This window comes from Prenolepis imparis, unplaced genomic scaffold (genome assembly GCF_030444845.1).
Source record: "Prenolepis imparis isolate NDT839.2.m4 unplaced genomic scaffold, iyPreImpa1.0 SCAF_4, whole genome shotgun sequence".
Classification (NCBI taxonomy): domain Eukaryota; kingdom Metazoa; phylum Arthropoda; class Insecta; order Hymenoptera; family Formicidae; genus Prenolepis; species Prenolepis imparis.
The window spans coordinates 5,901,372-5,918,646 of NW_028141162.1; the positions used below are offsets into that span (position 1 = coordinate 5,901,372).

General features: G+C 41.3%; 1 protein-coding gene across 1 annotated transcript in view; it reads left to right on the top strand.

Annotated features, from left to right (window-relative positions):
• Positions 1 to 709: 709 nt before the first annotated feature.
• Sema2a (Semaphorin 2a) overlaps positions 710 to 17,275 on the top strand; it is a 190,023-nt gene continuing 173,457 nt past the window's right edge. The window contains exon 1 of the mRNA XM_083037281.1: positions 710 to 763. Coding sequence (XP_082893407.1) covers positions 725 to 763 — 39 coding nt within the window. The 5' untranslated portion in view covers positions 710 to 724. The remainder of the gene's footprint in view (positions 764 to 17,275) is intronic.

A 17,275-nucleotide genomic window follows, 5' to 3' on the forward strand; every position in this document is an offset into this window, starting at 1 on the left:
ATCCGTCTTTGTCATTACGGCGACCCGTGTGAGACATTGTTTTAAATGATAAAAGTTTACTCTGTAGCTAACATGTCCGCCGGCTAAGAGCCCAAGTACCGCCATCGTCGCGGCTTAATTTTGAAAACAAGGCGGAGCTTTTCGGCGCGAGAAGCACGACAAGACGGTGGCGGCGGTAATGAGGAGAAATGTTTGCGCTCTGCTACCCTAAAACCTGAAAGGGTTCTCCTGTAGAGTAGACGGCCTATGGTACGAGTATTTCGAGCCTGGAGGGGACCGTATCTTTTTCTCGTCCCACGTAATTTCGTGCGATTCATCGCCACGATACTTTCCACGCTCGTCGAATAAACGATAGCAGAAGTGCTCTCCTTTTCGGATGAACGAAACTAAGTCCGATCCTCTGCTTTTGAGCTCACCTGGAGATTGAATCGGTTTACACGAACGATACATGTTAATCCCTGCTTACTTTGTCCATTTGACGATCGATTGGCTGAGATCGTGACTAGCAGAGCGCGCGCATAGTCTTCCAGACAAGTGATCCGTCCAATAGTGTGAACGCCGTTTCTCTCTGAGAGGCACTGTTGCGTATCATCGAGCACGCGATTGTATAACATGTAATATGCAACATATTGTATGCTCACAGCGAATCTGATATCTCTCTGTCTCGCCGCTATTTATTCATGTTTGCATTTCCTTTGTTGCAGATGGTGAGTAGACAAGAATCATGTATGTGCTGCTTCCGATAACATTCCGACGACGTTCGGTGAGTACAGACATTTCGCGAGATAAATTAGAGCTGCACTCGCAACTTTATGCTTGCTAAATCAGTGGCGAAGGTAAATTGATCGGTTCGCGCGATTAATCAAGAACTAAATTAAGCAAGAGAAATTTTCCTTCCGTTTCTCTTCGGAAAACGAGGTCGACATATGGAGAGAATTGACCTCTCCGCGTCGCCAATAACGACAATTTCTTGCCAACTTTTCGCCCCTGCATATCCAATTAGAGTCGAGCAATATTTTCTAACTGAATTAAGCTCGCGGAAATGAACATTTGACAAATCGCAGAAAGTTTACGATATATTTTTTACAGTTTGCAGTACGAAACTTCCGTACTGTAACTTTCTTTTACAAAATCTCGAATGTATCGCTTCGGGGTGCAATAATTAATGTCTAATAAGAGATTTATCGCTTGGCAAACGGCACATGCGCGCCGGACTTGTCGATAATAATCTCTCGGAGTGCGATCGATTACGGAGATTACAGATTACTCAGGTGCCCGGTGTATTGATCAAAGCGGGATTCATGTCGAGATACTCTAATTGGCACGCGCACGCTTTGCCGGGAATTTGATTTGCTTTCCGTTTGCTGGGGATCCGCAGATTGACCTCGACGATATTGCGATCTGTGTACTTCAGCGGGCTCAAAGAAGATGCGAAGCAAGCAAATCTAAGTCGGTAGACGATCGTATGAATATCCATATGCAAGGTTATTGCAGTTTGAGATAAACACTATTCAGTTTTGCCCGACAACATCAACATACTAAGCGAGTAAATATGAACATGGTCAAATACATCTACAAGATTAAATATTTTAATAAATAAAGTTATGCGCGTGTTGCTTTCCTTTTTCTATGTATTATTTCAGTTAGTTTAGTTAGTTGGTCGCTAAATTGAAATCGATTATAATTGTTCACCGATAGTTTCAAATTTTTAAGCGGCAGGAATAATAACTCACTTAATTCTTCAAAAGCTCTAAACTACAAAATGTGAATTACTCAAACACGAAACTCAAACATTTCGAATTCAATCCAATCATATTTGAAATCTCTCATAATTTTTAAATCTTTTGTAAGCACTATTTATCGAGACCATCTTTGAAAGAACTGGCAAACGCAGAAGTGATTATCGATATGTCGTTCCAGTCGTTCTAATTCTAAAACACGGAGATTATCGAATATTTTAAGCCGACGCGTCGAAAAATGGCCGAAGGAAAAAAAATCGATAATCGCAGGCAAATTGGCTGCTGTTTCGCGATCTCTTAGTCGAGGACCTGTCGACTTTATCGGCGGCGGATTTCAACGGCGGCGCGTCACAGCGCTTCGACGAGAGATAAGCCATCAGTGTCAGTTTCAGAGATCTGAAAGCGTTCGCTCGACAGTTACGTTAAAACGGGTTGATATCTATCGCCCTACATGGTCGAATGTCCTGCCAGGACTTTGTGATGCCCATCACGGGAGAGTCATACATGTCAGCGGCATGCCTGGCGCGGCACTGCACGCGCATCGCAGATAACTCATATCCATCTATATTAATTCCCGACGGTGCATGCGCGCCCTCGGAAATTAAATGGCGTCCTTACGTCCCGGGTGGGCTCCGATTCATATCGATCTAGGATATCCGACCGCTATCTGAGCCTCGCCATAAGCGCGATGGTCTGTTGTTCTGTGTCCCCGTTATGACGTTGCTTTGCGGGTCCTGTGGGAAGGCTTTCGCGCATTGCTCCGGTAGATAATTCCAGGTAATTGAATATTACTCTTCGCGTTATCGAGCTTGATCATGATTCGCGTTTGAATAATTAGTGATGGAGTTAGGAGTTAGATTTATATCATTTGTCGTATAATTATTTCATCCTACAATTTTCAATTAACAGTTGGGTTTTGTCACAAATAGCGCTTTCTACTACTCTATTACTCGCCTTCACTGAATCTGAAATGAAGGAATAAAGGTCTTTTCCGTAGAATCACAAATGAAAATATGATGCAGTCGAGTTGCTATAAGTCTTTATTACGTGCATGTGTATTACGTGCATATGTATCATTGCGTGTCTCGTAATTTATTACTACTTTGTATTGTCCCGTCGTGGAGTACTCGTGCCAATCGACGTGTATAAATCTTACCTACATTTTAGTATATCACAATATATGTATATAGGTAGGATTGAGTATTTTTTTATATATCGAAGATAAAAGCAACTTGGGAACAGGCACAGTAATACGTGTGTATAGCAGCGAATGCTGCTATTTGCGATAAAAGCAGAAAACTTTCTTGCCTTGGATAAAAAAAATACAAGAAGTTGCCGAGCTAATAATTTTTAAAACGTCGCGTTTTGAAAGGTCGTTGAAGTTAAGATATGAGACTCGTGTTGTGAAAATTTGCACGCTAGAGAAATTATACAAAATGTACCTCGTAAGGTTTGCATTCAACTTCAAACGCATACGTTTAAACGCATTTTTCCCGCGTTTCTTTTTTATATATGCTATATGCATATATTCCTCTAGAATGTAATATTTACACCTAGTGAAAAATTTTCGTCAAACGCGGGCAATAAATTTTCGTTCACTTTGTTCACATGCCGTACCCTTCATCGCTGCAGAGACATAGAAACAGCCTGCGGAGTAATCAAACAGTCGCGTGACTTTATTCACCGGCTGCTCAGTTTTTATCATCCATAAAAGCCGTTACGAGCCTGGAATTTTTGATCGAAGTCCCCGGCCAAATGACGGGGGAAAGACGGACGTTTCTGCCCGTGTTACTTTAACCCCGACTGATTGTCGGCAGTGCCGTACGAGGCTCGACCATCTCCCGTCGTTGTCACGCGACGTATAGTCGAGCTTGCGTGCGGACGCGACGCTTCCTGGAAATCGATCCATCGTTCACAATTGACTTTACTCTTTTCTAGTTTAGGTGCGTCGGAGACTGCCGTCTAATTAACCGAATAACAGACGGGAATGACGATAACGGTCGTACGGTAATTCACTCGTACAAGGCAAACTTCATAGTGCCGCAAATCGATCGCGTGTATACAAGATACAGTTTCGAGAACAAAATTTTACATTTTATATCTTACCAATGTGGATTTATCAATTTTTATTTAAAATTGTCACGAAGATGATATCGTTAAAAAGCGCTGAATCAGATAAATATTGATCTTTAACACATTGCAGATCTTTTCCAGTTGAATTTTTTTTAAATTTCCATCTACAACATTTTGCAACATTTGTCAAATTTGTATTTTTCCTCGATTTTTTTTAGATTGTTGATAAAATAGCAACAAAATAAATATATTGTATTTTTTTACAATATATGGTCAAACAGTAAAACATGCGTGCAACGGAAGAGTATAGCTAGTTTTATTTTAACCCATTTTTCAAAGACCACAGCCAATATTGTCCATAAAATTTATCACGAAAGATAATTGTAATAATGCACGCGCTTTTAACGTGTTAATCCGCTCGAGCGTAGCATCGCGATAAGACAACACTTTATACGGATATTTCCTTCTTTTTTGCTGAGCACAATATGATGTACGGATTGATATGACGCTTACACAACACGTAGATAGATAAAATATATACATTTCATTATAAAATTAATTTCTCTACCCGTTAGAGACGTATTTATCATTAAAAGTGACAGCTTCAACACGCGTCGACAAAAAAAGAACAGAGGTAAAAAAAGCAATAATAGTAAAACGCTAATTATTTCATTCTTTTATTGCTGCACAATTTTTCACGGTTTTCACAATAGTAAGGCATAGTCCATTCACGTGAACATGCACAATCATATTCTCTTTCCGTGCGGATACCATCCGCCGTGGCCCAGAAAAATGACCACTCGCCGAATTTGTTTAATTTAACGGCGGTAATCGAGAGTACTCTCGTGTTTGAATACACTCGGCCGACTAATTAACTTGATCGTCGAAATTCACAGACAAGCCGGCCAACAGGTGCAACGCGTTGTGTCCGATCTCGCCCGCAAAAGAATCAGCGGTCGGTGATAGATGCGAGCAATTTGGCAGCGTTATTTCGTTTCCGGTGGTCCGCCGGACTAATCGTTACCAACGAACTAGTCACATCCGGCCGCGCTTGAGGGACAAAAACGCCACTAGGATTTTTATACTTAGCGAAGTTGTCGACGGTTAATTGCTCCGCAGTGTAGCTATGATAATAAGGATGATCCAAGATGATCATTAATCGAAAGGAGAATGTGGAATTTAGCGAAAAAAGATTATATGCTGAAAATATGCGACATGTATACCTGCATTTTTAACGGAGCAAAAAGTACAATTGCTAAAGAGTTAGTTTTTTAGTGGATATAATTAAAGGGAAGGGAAAAGAACTTAAGAACCATGCATTCTCTCTCGAGATGCAAGAAAGTTAATCACTTGGATCGCAGTTAATGCTTCCTGTTTTGCTATTTCTGTTTCGAGAGTCACTATAATTAAGACAGACGCGCTTCCATGGGAATTAATGATGTTCAGTCTATTTTAACTTGTGCTATCGCGAAATTCCAGTGAAATTAAAACTCGCGTCAACGTCTGTGTACATGATTAATGTTATATATATATATATATATATATATATATATATATGTATATATAATAGCATATATATTTATATAACATAGCATATATATTAATTAATAATTAATGACAATTTCCAATATCTCAAAGATTAATAATTGACAAAAAAAATTAACGAGAATATAATGAAATTATTTATTCGATCGCGCGTATTAAAAACTATACATTGTGTATTTGGAAATACAACAAAGAGACCAAGCAATTTTGTTTTATAAATTAATCTAATTTATATTTTCGAGAAACTTTTTTGTCGCTCTCACACACGAACTTTGACTATTCTTCTTTATACACTTGAGTGTCAAGCAACCGTCTGACCTGAGAATGATGTACACAGCGATAATTCCGAGAAATTGGGTTACTCTGGTAATGCATACGGGATTCATAATGCGGACGGCTACCCGACGGGAGTGCTCATATGGAGTGCATATTCCTATCTCGTCTCCTCCAAGTTGTTCGCGTTACTCGAACTGCGCCGGGGCAGGTACACCTTTTTGCCCTGTTAATTCGCGTTAAATTAATTTCGCGTAGAATCGCTCCCGCGAGAGGCGAGAATCGTGGAAAGTGGACTGGAATCCCTTGTCAACTCCCTTTATATATACGCGGGGGAAAACGATAAGTACGTTTTGTTTAACACGTATGCAGTGTACAATGCTATATTTCTCGTGCATTAGAAATGCGACACTGGCGCGACATCGATGACGACAATAACAACTCGTGGACGTCAGAGAGAAATACGGTGGTAAATCGCGCGACGATAGCGCGGAGAAAATCGACTCCTTCTCGACTGACACTTTGCCGGCCGCGAAGCGAGGAAAAATAAAGTCACGGTATATAGCAGAGGCGAGAAAAGATCGAAGCCCGACACGGGCACTCGCGTGTTTTCCGCGATATCCGGAGTCGCCGACGTTCATTCCGCTCTCTCTCTCTCTCTCTTCTCTCTCTCGTCTCGACTCGACGGAACTATTGTGCTGTGTGTCTCCCCCGAAGTTCCGTAATCAAAAGTACAAATCACTGTATAACTCAGCCGCGCTGACGGCGCATGGCGAGTGAGAAGGGGAAGGAGAAGGGACGATAAAAGACGAAGGAGACAAGAAGCAGACTATAACGTCGGTTATATACCGGAAGACTCGGTCGAAGGAACAGAAGAAGGGGATGTTCTCTCGTGTAAATCTCGCTTATACCGGCGTGGCAAAGCATAAATTTCCTTTCGGCGATCTCCGCCTGTCAAGGTTGCTCTGTTCCCCGTTAAACGTTTCTGCGTTAGATACTACTTATCTGCGGGGACCGCACTCTCTCGCGGACGAACACGCCGCCCTCCTTTTGTTTTAGGCCGCCGTATTGTTCACCGACCGCACGATGCTTCCCCGGGGAGAACGCGTCTCGCCGGATATCGACGTACCGCACACTAGGTCCTGTAAGCGAATATTATACCGAACACGCATGATATGGTCGAGCGATATGTATACACGAGATCGGAGAGTGACATTGACCGTTCTCCGATATTGAAATATAATAACAAATGAGAGATCATTTTCTCGTACGCAGGAAAACTTACGGTTCATTTAGTACATTAAAGTTTAACGACAATATGCGTCTGTACGCGGGAGACATTCGTGGGAATAAAAAAATGCGGTACTAGTGGCTGCAACATATGTCAGTTTGACATTTCTGTCAGTTGACGTCAAACCCCGGTACACGCAGATGTAAGGTGGCATTAAGTGCTCTAGATACATGCATGGGGCAATTGATGTCGTAATTGTCACTGTACATTACATTAGCTACACATTTGTAGTATATTTATTTTTTACACCACAAGAAGTAGATTTTATTATTATATTTCAAATTATATATGAGAGAAAATTTCTCATTAATAAAAAATTTAATAAGAATATTTATGAGAATATTTCGATTGAATATTAGACAACAATATTTTCCCTTTTATATATTACGCTCACATATAGTTTCGCATGACACGCGAAGGCCACACTCGCGTCACGCGTGAAGGGTTCGCATAACGATATAAGCAGTATGAGGGGGCGTGCGAATGCACTGTTAAATGCTGACAAGGAGATTTCGTTCGTTTAGAGCTAGACAGGGAGATAGTTACGGGGATGGTGTGGAGACGTCGAGGAGGACAGGGAGCGCAATGATGTCGGGTGCGCGCACGCTCGACTCTCTCTTCTGTGTTTGTAAGCACTTATCCCGCGGCTTATTGTTACCACAGCCCTCTCTTTGTCGGGATTTGTAAAAGCATTCGCTGCGTTAATTCCCGGACACCGGATGCTGCGCATCGTCGTACATAAACGGGCGCGTCGCGACGCAAGCTCGACCACTCGAGAGCAGTTTCATTAATGTAGACTTAATCGTGTAATCTTCTCTTTCTCTCTTATCTACCTATCTATTTCCATCTCTCTTGAACAAGTTGTTGAACGACGAAATAGACGCGATTTGTAAATTAAAAAACGAATATGTAATAGACTCATTATGCTATTTACGTTGCTACGTCGATGGCAAATCCGCGAGTTCTTCGTATCTTTGAATCGCACGGAATAAACTCGCGTTTATTGTTTGACACGTTCGGTCGAGAATCGACACCGGGACGTGCTCGGCTCTCGAAAGCTTCCAGTCGAGCATGACGGTCGATTTCCTACGACAAAGATTTGCTCTCACACGGATCCTCCTCCTTCCACTATCCGCTTTCACCCCGGCGACCCTTCCCCGCCCGTCTCGTCGTTTTCTCCCAGCGACGACACCGCTCTCGTCTCTTCTTATCTCCACCTATCTATCTTTTTCTTCTTACACTCGAGACACGCGTACGTGTGCACGGAGAGAGAATTTAGGGAACGAAAAGGGGAGAAAAGCTTTATCGGGGAACTCTTTCGTGATGTGGCGCGATGAGTAAGACGGCGACGCAAGAAAAAGATTCTCGATATCGCATTAGGGCGCGCCTGATTATCGGCCAAGTGGTTACGGTAAATCGTAGGGTCCGACACTCTGTCCTCGCGATAAAGTTGTACGAATATATAGCTATGTGAAACTAGCACCCGGCTTTTTAAAAATTAATTTTTTAAAACGGAAAATGATAGCATTTTGTTTGTAATTGTTTGTAGTAACAATAATTTCGTTTGTAGTTTTATCAATTAATAAATAAAAAATTTTTTTTAAATGATTCGCACCCGACATTGAGATATCGCAAATCCGCTTGCGCAGTCTTCTTTAGAATCGTTTGTAGTTGTTTGTAGTGATTTTCCTTTCGTTTGTAGTTGAGCGGTTCAAAAGTTATAAACAATTGTTTATTCGTCCAAGAGGTAAATTTGTTAATTTTAAAGATATCGCAAATCCGCTTGCGCAGTCTTCTTTAGAATCGTATGTAGTTGTTTGTAATGATTTTCCTTTCGTTTGTAGTTGAGCGGTTCAAAAGTTATAAACAATTGTAAGCTAGCTTGGTGCTATTATGTATGTTTCAGATTTGAGAGGTCTATTTCGTATAATTTATAAGTTAAAAAAATTATATTATAAATATTATATTTAAAAAATTATATATACATATGTGTATGTATATAAACATATATAGACGCAAGATATGTAGATATTTTCGATGTATCGCAAGTGGCACGTATAGCGCGTGTATTGATCCACTTGCATATCCACGGAGGTGTAATAAGCGGTAACAGACTTTATTAGCTTTTGGAATGTGCGGGCCGTTTAATGTATTCCATTGTGCGGTAGTGGCAGCGCCGGCAGTCGTGCTAATTCCGAAATTCTGGGTATTATGGCCTCCAAGTGAATTTCGGCATTCGTGCGCGTCTACGGGCGCCGATTCCTCGCCCTGTCTCGACGGAGTAGCAGAAATCAAAATCGAGATTAACGCGTCTGCGAAACCCCCGCGCTGGTTTATGAAAAATGTTGATTTCTATTCCATTTTACAATTAATCTCATCTCACGAAAATACAAAAAAAGTAACAAATTCTTTAGCGAGAATATTTTGAGAAGAATTCTGAAAATTATTTTACAAACATCACCATGTTATGAAAGTAACGCAATATTACAGCGCGCAGGTAAAAAAATGTCAAAGTTCCGTCACGGGATGTTTTTATCGCGTCCTCTCGTTGGAATGTTTGTGTCCGGTCCTCCAAAGTTTTATTAAAATTGCGAGTAGTAGTTGCGCATAAACGGATATCAGCAAATGTCGTAAGTTGCAGTTTGCTTTTATCGCGGTCGACTTCTCCGAAATAATTCTGCCGGATCTCCGGAAATACCTGTTTCGCCTTGGTGGGGAAAAATTTCGAGCGCCGTTACAGCGACGACTATATATTGACTTTTCGAAACTTCTTCGGTGCATCCACGCGTTTGCTTTCATCCCCAGTGACACACACCTTGACGCGTTGCTTGAACTCTTCATCGACTTTCCGATGCACGCGCGTCGCCCCCGGCAACGTTTCCGCGGGCTGCTATTTTAAAAGTTGCCAATCACCCGTTATTGCCCCAGTTTTCCAGCGGCCTGAACAGGACATCGCCGAGTCAAGTACGGAGGAAGGCAAACACGCCTGAGTTGTCTCGCTCCCGGGGGAACGTTGTAGCGTTAAACGAGAAAACGACGACGAACTACGGACGTGTACGTCGTGCATCTCTTCCCTGCTCCCCTTGATTCGATGAGTTTGCCCGAATTTTTCACGTCCGACGTTTCCGCGCTAAAATGCGCTCGCTATCTCTACCTTGTCTTCGTGTAGCATTCGATGTGTGCAGAGTTTACTACTTCAATTTACTTGTTAATATTCTTATTTTTACACACGCTGCATTCTTCCTGACATAATTACATCTTGACATTTGTTTATTATCGAAGTAATATTTCGACGTTGTGTATATTTAAAAAAATTTTTAAATTTTATTTTTGCTATAAAAAATGTTATATATATGTATATGCGAAAAGAGCGAAACAAACGACAGCGATGGCGAGTTAATAACGACGTTATCCTGTATAAAATAATTTATTTACTACTGTGCCGAATAAATTCGCGAATAAATCTCTCTTCATCGCGCTGCCTGGCACAAACACCTTTATGCAATATTGAGAATGAGCGGCGGAATGCTCGAAAAGATGAAGCTGTTGATTTATCATTCTGCTCCAAAGCTGGAAAGCAGATAAATATGTCTAATAATGGGTCGTGGATTCACTGGGATAACGCGCGTATCAAGATAATACCGTTTCGCGTGCTCGCCGAGAAATCTAACGGTCCCGCACTCAAACGATTGTGCATCATCAGGTCATTCTTAATATATGCAACGGGCGATTAAATCTACTCTCGGGCTAGTCACTCTACTAATACGGTATTTCTGCTAAACTGTAAACTGTCTCTTTCCCTTTGCCTCGTAAACTGTTTATTGTCTTTGGCGCTACAGTGATGCAAGATCATTGGAATTTCTCTTTGCCGCATGTTAGGCGTTATGGCACTTATGTTAATGCCATAGTGCGCCGGCATTTCCCACGTGCCGCCCATTACACCGCCATACTTGGCGCGGTAACATACTCCCCTCTCGAGACAATTCCCTCTATAACTAGTATTACTAACTTCGCGAAGGCACTTTATTCCGGCGCGTCTCGTAACTCGGTTATGGTTGTACACTAGGAGGCAACTCTCGCGTAAGTCATCGTCGCGAAATTCAATATCAAGTTATATACTTTTGTACACGCTTGAAATACGAATAATATGCAACATTATATTCGTTTCCATATCCGTTAATTATATTTCAAGCACGCAGTGATCATTTTTTTCATTTGGTTTATAAGATACAAAATTTTTAACATACATGTATTTTAAATAAATATTTAAAAAACATTTTTTTTTTAAATATTTTACGTTTGTCCTTGCTGGAATTCGCTGGGCAAAATCAATTTTTAACAATTTGGTAGAAAATTACAACTCTTGATTGACTAAAAACGATGGTTAAGCGAAATTTTAGGCCATTGTTTTTGTGCTGCAAATATTTTCCAGTACTTCAAAATTGGTATTACATCGCCAACGTTCAGCTCTTCCACGATTTTATTTTTTATCTCTCTGTTGTTGTTCGTGTATAGCAACTGGAGCATGTTATTCAACGTGAATATTCCCGTTTGAGAACTCGCAACATTAACATCGAGTTGCGGCGGTCGTGATGTGATGTGTAGATGTTGCCAATTAATATATGCGCAACGATGAACTTTGTTACGTAGGCGAATTGTTTCTCAAAATTCATATAACATGTAGGTAAATGACGGTACTATATTGGGAATATATTGCCTTTAGAATACCTTTTTTTTACGCTACAACTTTGTAAGTCAAATAATTTGTTGCTGCTTTGTAAATGTGGCGAGGCGAAATGGAAAAAGTTAGTTGGCTGGCTCCGGCTTTGGAAATTGGACGCATCTGTGCGCGCTAACAACGTTGACGAAACGTGAATAAGCTTCTGTTGCAATTCAAACTGACAACGCGATCGCGATCAATTTTGGTAATAGTGAAGTAGCAGCGTCTAGCACGTTGCGAAATCCTATTAACCCCCACTTTCGCGCGATCTTAGAACTAGGTAACGAGCGCGCTTTTGTATTCGAAGGAAGTGCATCGGAGAGCGCTCGTTCTCTCCGCTAACAATTCTCGACAGTGAAATGTTCTCTCTCCCATCACGGTGGGAGAATTTGCCAAAAGGACAAACGCGGCGCGCATTTTGCGCGGACTTCCGTTTAAGACAAAAGGCGAAAGAGATGGGTAAAGAGATCTCGAAGGAATCTCGAGGAGTTTCGCAACGACGAGCTCCCGCGCTAACTTTATGGGGAACGAGAAAATCGAGTAAGCGCGAGGCGCAGCGTTCCGCAACCGTCATTCCGCGTACATCCCACGAGGTTACGCGTTCTTATTCTCTCTCAATCAAAAAGGCAAATACTGCCGTCTAATATAAACCCACGCAGATGGCATACTGCCGATCGAAATGTGTTATTTCATCCTACGGCGCAATGATGTGATTTATATTGATCCGAGTGAAATTACATTAATTTCGCGGATTTTGTAACAAAAAAAAAGAAGATTAGAATACGTTGACACGGCGACAAGAATAGCACATCTTTGTACATGAAAAAAATATTATAGTATAAAATCACAATAGAATCTTTGTAATTGTGCAACGTACTAACACATAAGAGAAATAACAATATTTTTATGGAATAATATTATAATGTATTATATTTTACAAAAGAGTATTGTAATTGTTTAAATATTTTGATGCATAAACAAATGCATAACCGTGAACAAACAATATAATAAATGCATAATTTATAATTTGTATAATAATGAATATCTTAATATTGTTATATTCCAGCTTTACAACAATAAACGTTGCAAAAGAGAATGTAATTTTTCATATAATTTGTACTATAATATCTTCTCCGTATATTTTCGAGCCTTAGCGAAGTATTACGATCAACATAATAATATCACGCGCTATCATCATCCTGATAATACCAGGATTATGCTGAGCCGATAAATAGAGCACTATAAATAGGATGGCCGAGGTATTTTCGTGCTCCGGTAGCATCGAGATCCGACATCGACGCTTCGTCCGCATCGGGCCCTATATAATACCTAATATAATACCCATTTTATTACGGTACTTCGTTATGTCACTTCACAACCAGCAGCGGCGCCGCACGCCGTCGACGTCCGCCGACATCATCAACGAGCGTTGGTTTGCGACCGCGGGACGGTCGAAAAAGGAGAACGGAAACGCTGCCTATAGCCACTCATGTCCGACCGGTGGTGCGAAGGGCGAGGCAGATAGAGATAGCAGATTAGAGAGAGAGAGGAAAAGAGAGAAAGGGCTGGAGAGAGGGAGAACAAGGGGGTGCAAATGAGTGGACGACCGGCTTGACCGCAGCAAAATGTACTGCCGGACCTCCTACCATCCTCCGGACTCGTATCGAGCCATCTACAGATACGGGGGCTAAACCCGGACCCCGAGAATGGTCTGCACGCCTTCGCCACCGTAGGCCAGGCTCGACCGGGCGCGGATGTGAAGGAGAGGAACAAAGAAAACGTATTTATGCGCGCGTGCAAGAGAGAGGCCGGCGCGAACGGAGATGGAGGCCTCTGCGGCCATGAATCAAGCACCTCTCTACGGCTGTCCGGAGCCGTTTCTGGTGTCGGTCTTTGCCCCGCCGCAACTCGAAGGGAAGTCCACCGTCCGGTCACTGCGTCTGTGTGGTATCGCGCCAGAGAGAGATTCGCAATTAACTTTACTTACTTATTGTCGTACAAGAAAATTAATGTTTCCCGATGACATTTTTTTCTTCCTATCTTACGTTGATAAATAAATTTGTGTCGATTTTTTTTCGTGAAATAATGTTCGTTAGATTCGCAACATCAATTATTGCGCGCGCCATGAAATAATCAGTATTACTGTATTACAAATAGTATTCCAAATTACAAATAGTATTAGGATGGAAAGGATTATGAGTCTGCGAACGTGCGCGCGTTATTGTGCAGCATGCATCGTTTTACTGAAACGCGATGAAAAACGTTTGCGGTGGCATTTGCGCGGAATTGTAACCTGATTATTGTAGCGGGAAGCACGATTTCCGCGTTGTCCTCGCGCATCGATGATATCCTCTACGCATTTTCATGTATTTCCGCCTTTATTACATTTTCCAACGACGAACGATCGTACTGGTCGGGGGGGGGGGGGGGGGTCACGATGGTTGCTGATTTTTGGTGGATATATCATGCTATCTCGACTCATTTATTGTAATACGATCACATAGTCCGCTCGATATGACATAAAAGCGTACTTGAATTCACATTATGACATACATATTACGTATCATTAGGATCGTACGTAAATATTCAATGTTGTAAAAATATCTTGCTTGATAGAAGCCAAGTAGTTACGATAAACATATCTGAATTTATATTTAAGTCATTCTATATTTTCGTATCCTAAAGTTATCTTCTTTATCAGATTAGAACGGAATTTCAATAGCTTCATCGATCGTAGATACGAATGTATGCGACATAAAGCATTCTACGAGTACAGCGATGCAGGTGGAATGTCGATTATGAAACTGCTCTTTGATTGATATCGAAATTGTCATCGATGTTAATCAAGATTAACCTTTCTATTTACAGATAATTTTGTAAATCGAGAGTCTCGTATCTCGATATACCAAGCGATTTGTTGTTACACATTTGTTGGCCGCTTTTACGTAGAAATTTCGCTTGAAATCGCAACTGCATTTTTCGTCTCCTACAAGTTGAATATAATGTGAAATGTGTGTTATATCTATTTATTTCACGAACTAAAAAAGAATCACGATCGTTATGAATAATAGCATGAATTTTTTATATGATTAATAATTGCAATGATTCATTGTCTTCAGCTTGCGAATAAAATGTCTCGATATATATCGTTTGTTAGATGAATGCTTTTATCGGAAATTATGAATCATATATATGTATATGTATGAGTCATATCTAAAAATAAATTTTCTTTGTTATAAAGATGTACAAAAGTAGGCCATAATAATAGTAGATCAGTGAAAAAAATTGTTCGCGTGCCAAGAAAAAACTGAGAGATGAAATGACGCTAAATTGTATCGCATTGATTGTCGATAAAATTCTCGTATACGTTTAATTAAGAGCAGCGTCTCATAAATATCGATCCTACGGACATGTTATGAATTAAGAAAATTGGATTAATTAAAGAGAGGAAATTTATATATTTATTTAGATTATGAGAAAGTAGCAAGATATCACGAGCGATACTTGATCTCTCTTTATTCTCTCTTCTTTACTAATTCTGGGCCAATTGTCGCTTCTTATGTCGAGACATAATTTGCATACGAGATGTTTGGATGGTGTGCGGAGAATTCACGAAAACGAGGTCGACTTCTCGTTCCGATCCGCTATGCTTTGTCCATTTGGTTCGTTAAGGCTTCGCTTGATGAATGATTATTCAATGTCGAACTATAAACAAGACGCCCTATTTACACGCTCGGCGGCAGCCAACGAGAGCGGATGCGCTTTCAACGAGCTCACTCCGAGATCCTCTCTGACGGAAACCACGAGCTGTGAACTAAACCGGTAAGCACTATGCGGATCTACCTTCGAGTACTCCGCCATTGCCACCTTCTCCTCCTCTTCCTCCACATCTCTCGGTATCACCTGCCCCCGCTAACTCTACTTCGCGCGCTGCTATTGAGAATCGGACGATCTCGAGCACCGTTGACCTCATTCCGTTAACGTCGTTCCAATGTTACTTACCGTCACTTCCGTGCGCTATTGTCCGCCAAACATTGCCACCGTACCGGTTAGCTCGGATACAATCAAAGCTCTCAGATAATTCGCCGTAAGCACTCTATACGCTTCCCTATAGCATCGCGCGGGATTAATTACTTAGTTTGTCGAAAATTGGAAATGCAAACTTTAATCTAATATTAAGTCTTTATAATGCCCGATTTATTGTACTAGCATCCGAATTTACTTGCATTATCGATATGCATTACAAATTATTACGTTAAACATATATTCTCCACGGCAAGTTTGAATTATTCGTTAACTTACAGTAGAGGAAGCTTTACTAGGCTACATGTGTAACCAGCGGAGAGTTTGCGAGCTTTACAACCCGGCAGAACCAGGTGGTACGCGAATTACCAGCATAAATATATTAGGTCCCGAGAGGGGTTCCTTATTAATCCATAAATTAATTCCCTTGAACGATGGCGTCCTTAGTGTTTGCCCGAGGCCTTGGCCGGGACCCTCGTAATCTCACTCGGTAAGTCGAATTATCGCGGGTATCAGCCGCGTTTCATCATCTTTTGATTTTTCGAACTTCGCCCTGAAGATCGACAAAGGCGCGGGCATTTTGACGTAAAATTGGCGAATCCGTATCGCTAGTCAGCGTGGTGGCTTCTCAAAAGCTTCTATATAGATAACGTAGGCAATTCATTACTGCACACCTATAGCCGATAATTGCATTTTCAGGCCATTTTACTAAAATGCTCGTCTCTAACGCCTGTCTCGACGGGAAGAGCCCTAACGCTCTCTCCGTGCGAAAGCATGGGGCGCGAGGTGTGGGGTCGAGAGGGAACCGAGTAACTGCATTAACCTTTCTGCCACCCCGCAGAGAGGCGACGAGAGTCGAAGAGTAGATGTGATATAGAGCGTGACAGAAAGAGAGAGACTGTGTGACACAGCGGAAGCGCGAGAATACACGGACAACTCGATAAAATCAAATAATGATTTATTAAAATTATTATTGTGCGCGCGAGAACAAGCGTGCATCAATTACATAAACATAAAACGTTCCTAGTAGCTATATTTTTTTAGTAGTTTTGCGTCGAAAGAATAATTGTTGGTATCTTTTTTTTGCGTGTGTTTTGATCGAACTTTTTCGCACGGAAAAATTCTGATTTATTACGTTTCCGTCCAAATCAATAAAAATGCGATAACTTTTAATGATTGCGAAATTCAAGAGACCAGAATGCATCGTGCATTGGAAAATAAACAGACCATTTTCCCGAAAGCGTTGTTACAAATGAGTTCATTCATTGCGCGAACACCATTCGCGAACTATGCATAATTCATCGTATAGGCAAAATCAGACTAAAATACAATGTTGAATGGGGGATTCAACGAAGCGGTTCGTAGGTGTCGGGAAAATGCGGCTGCTTTTCGGCGTTAGCTATGAGTTGGCACGCGATAATGCATGACGCTTATAAATAACAGCTCGAATTAAAACTTGAACGATAAGTTTGCGCAACTAACGCGGAGCACATCCTCTGCACCTACTCTCTCGTCTCGGCTTTGGTCTGCGGTTTCATACTCTACGGCCCGCCAACCGCGGCTCGGGATTATCGTGAGTAATGCACCAGACACACGCGGACGCTTTATGAA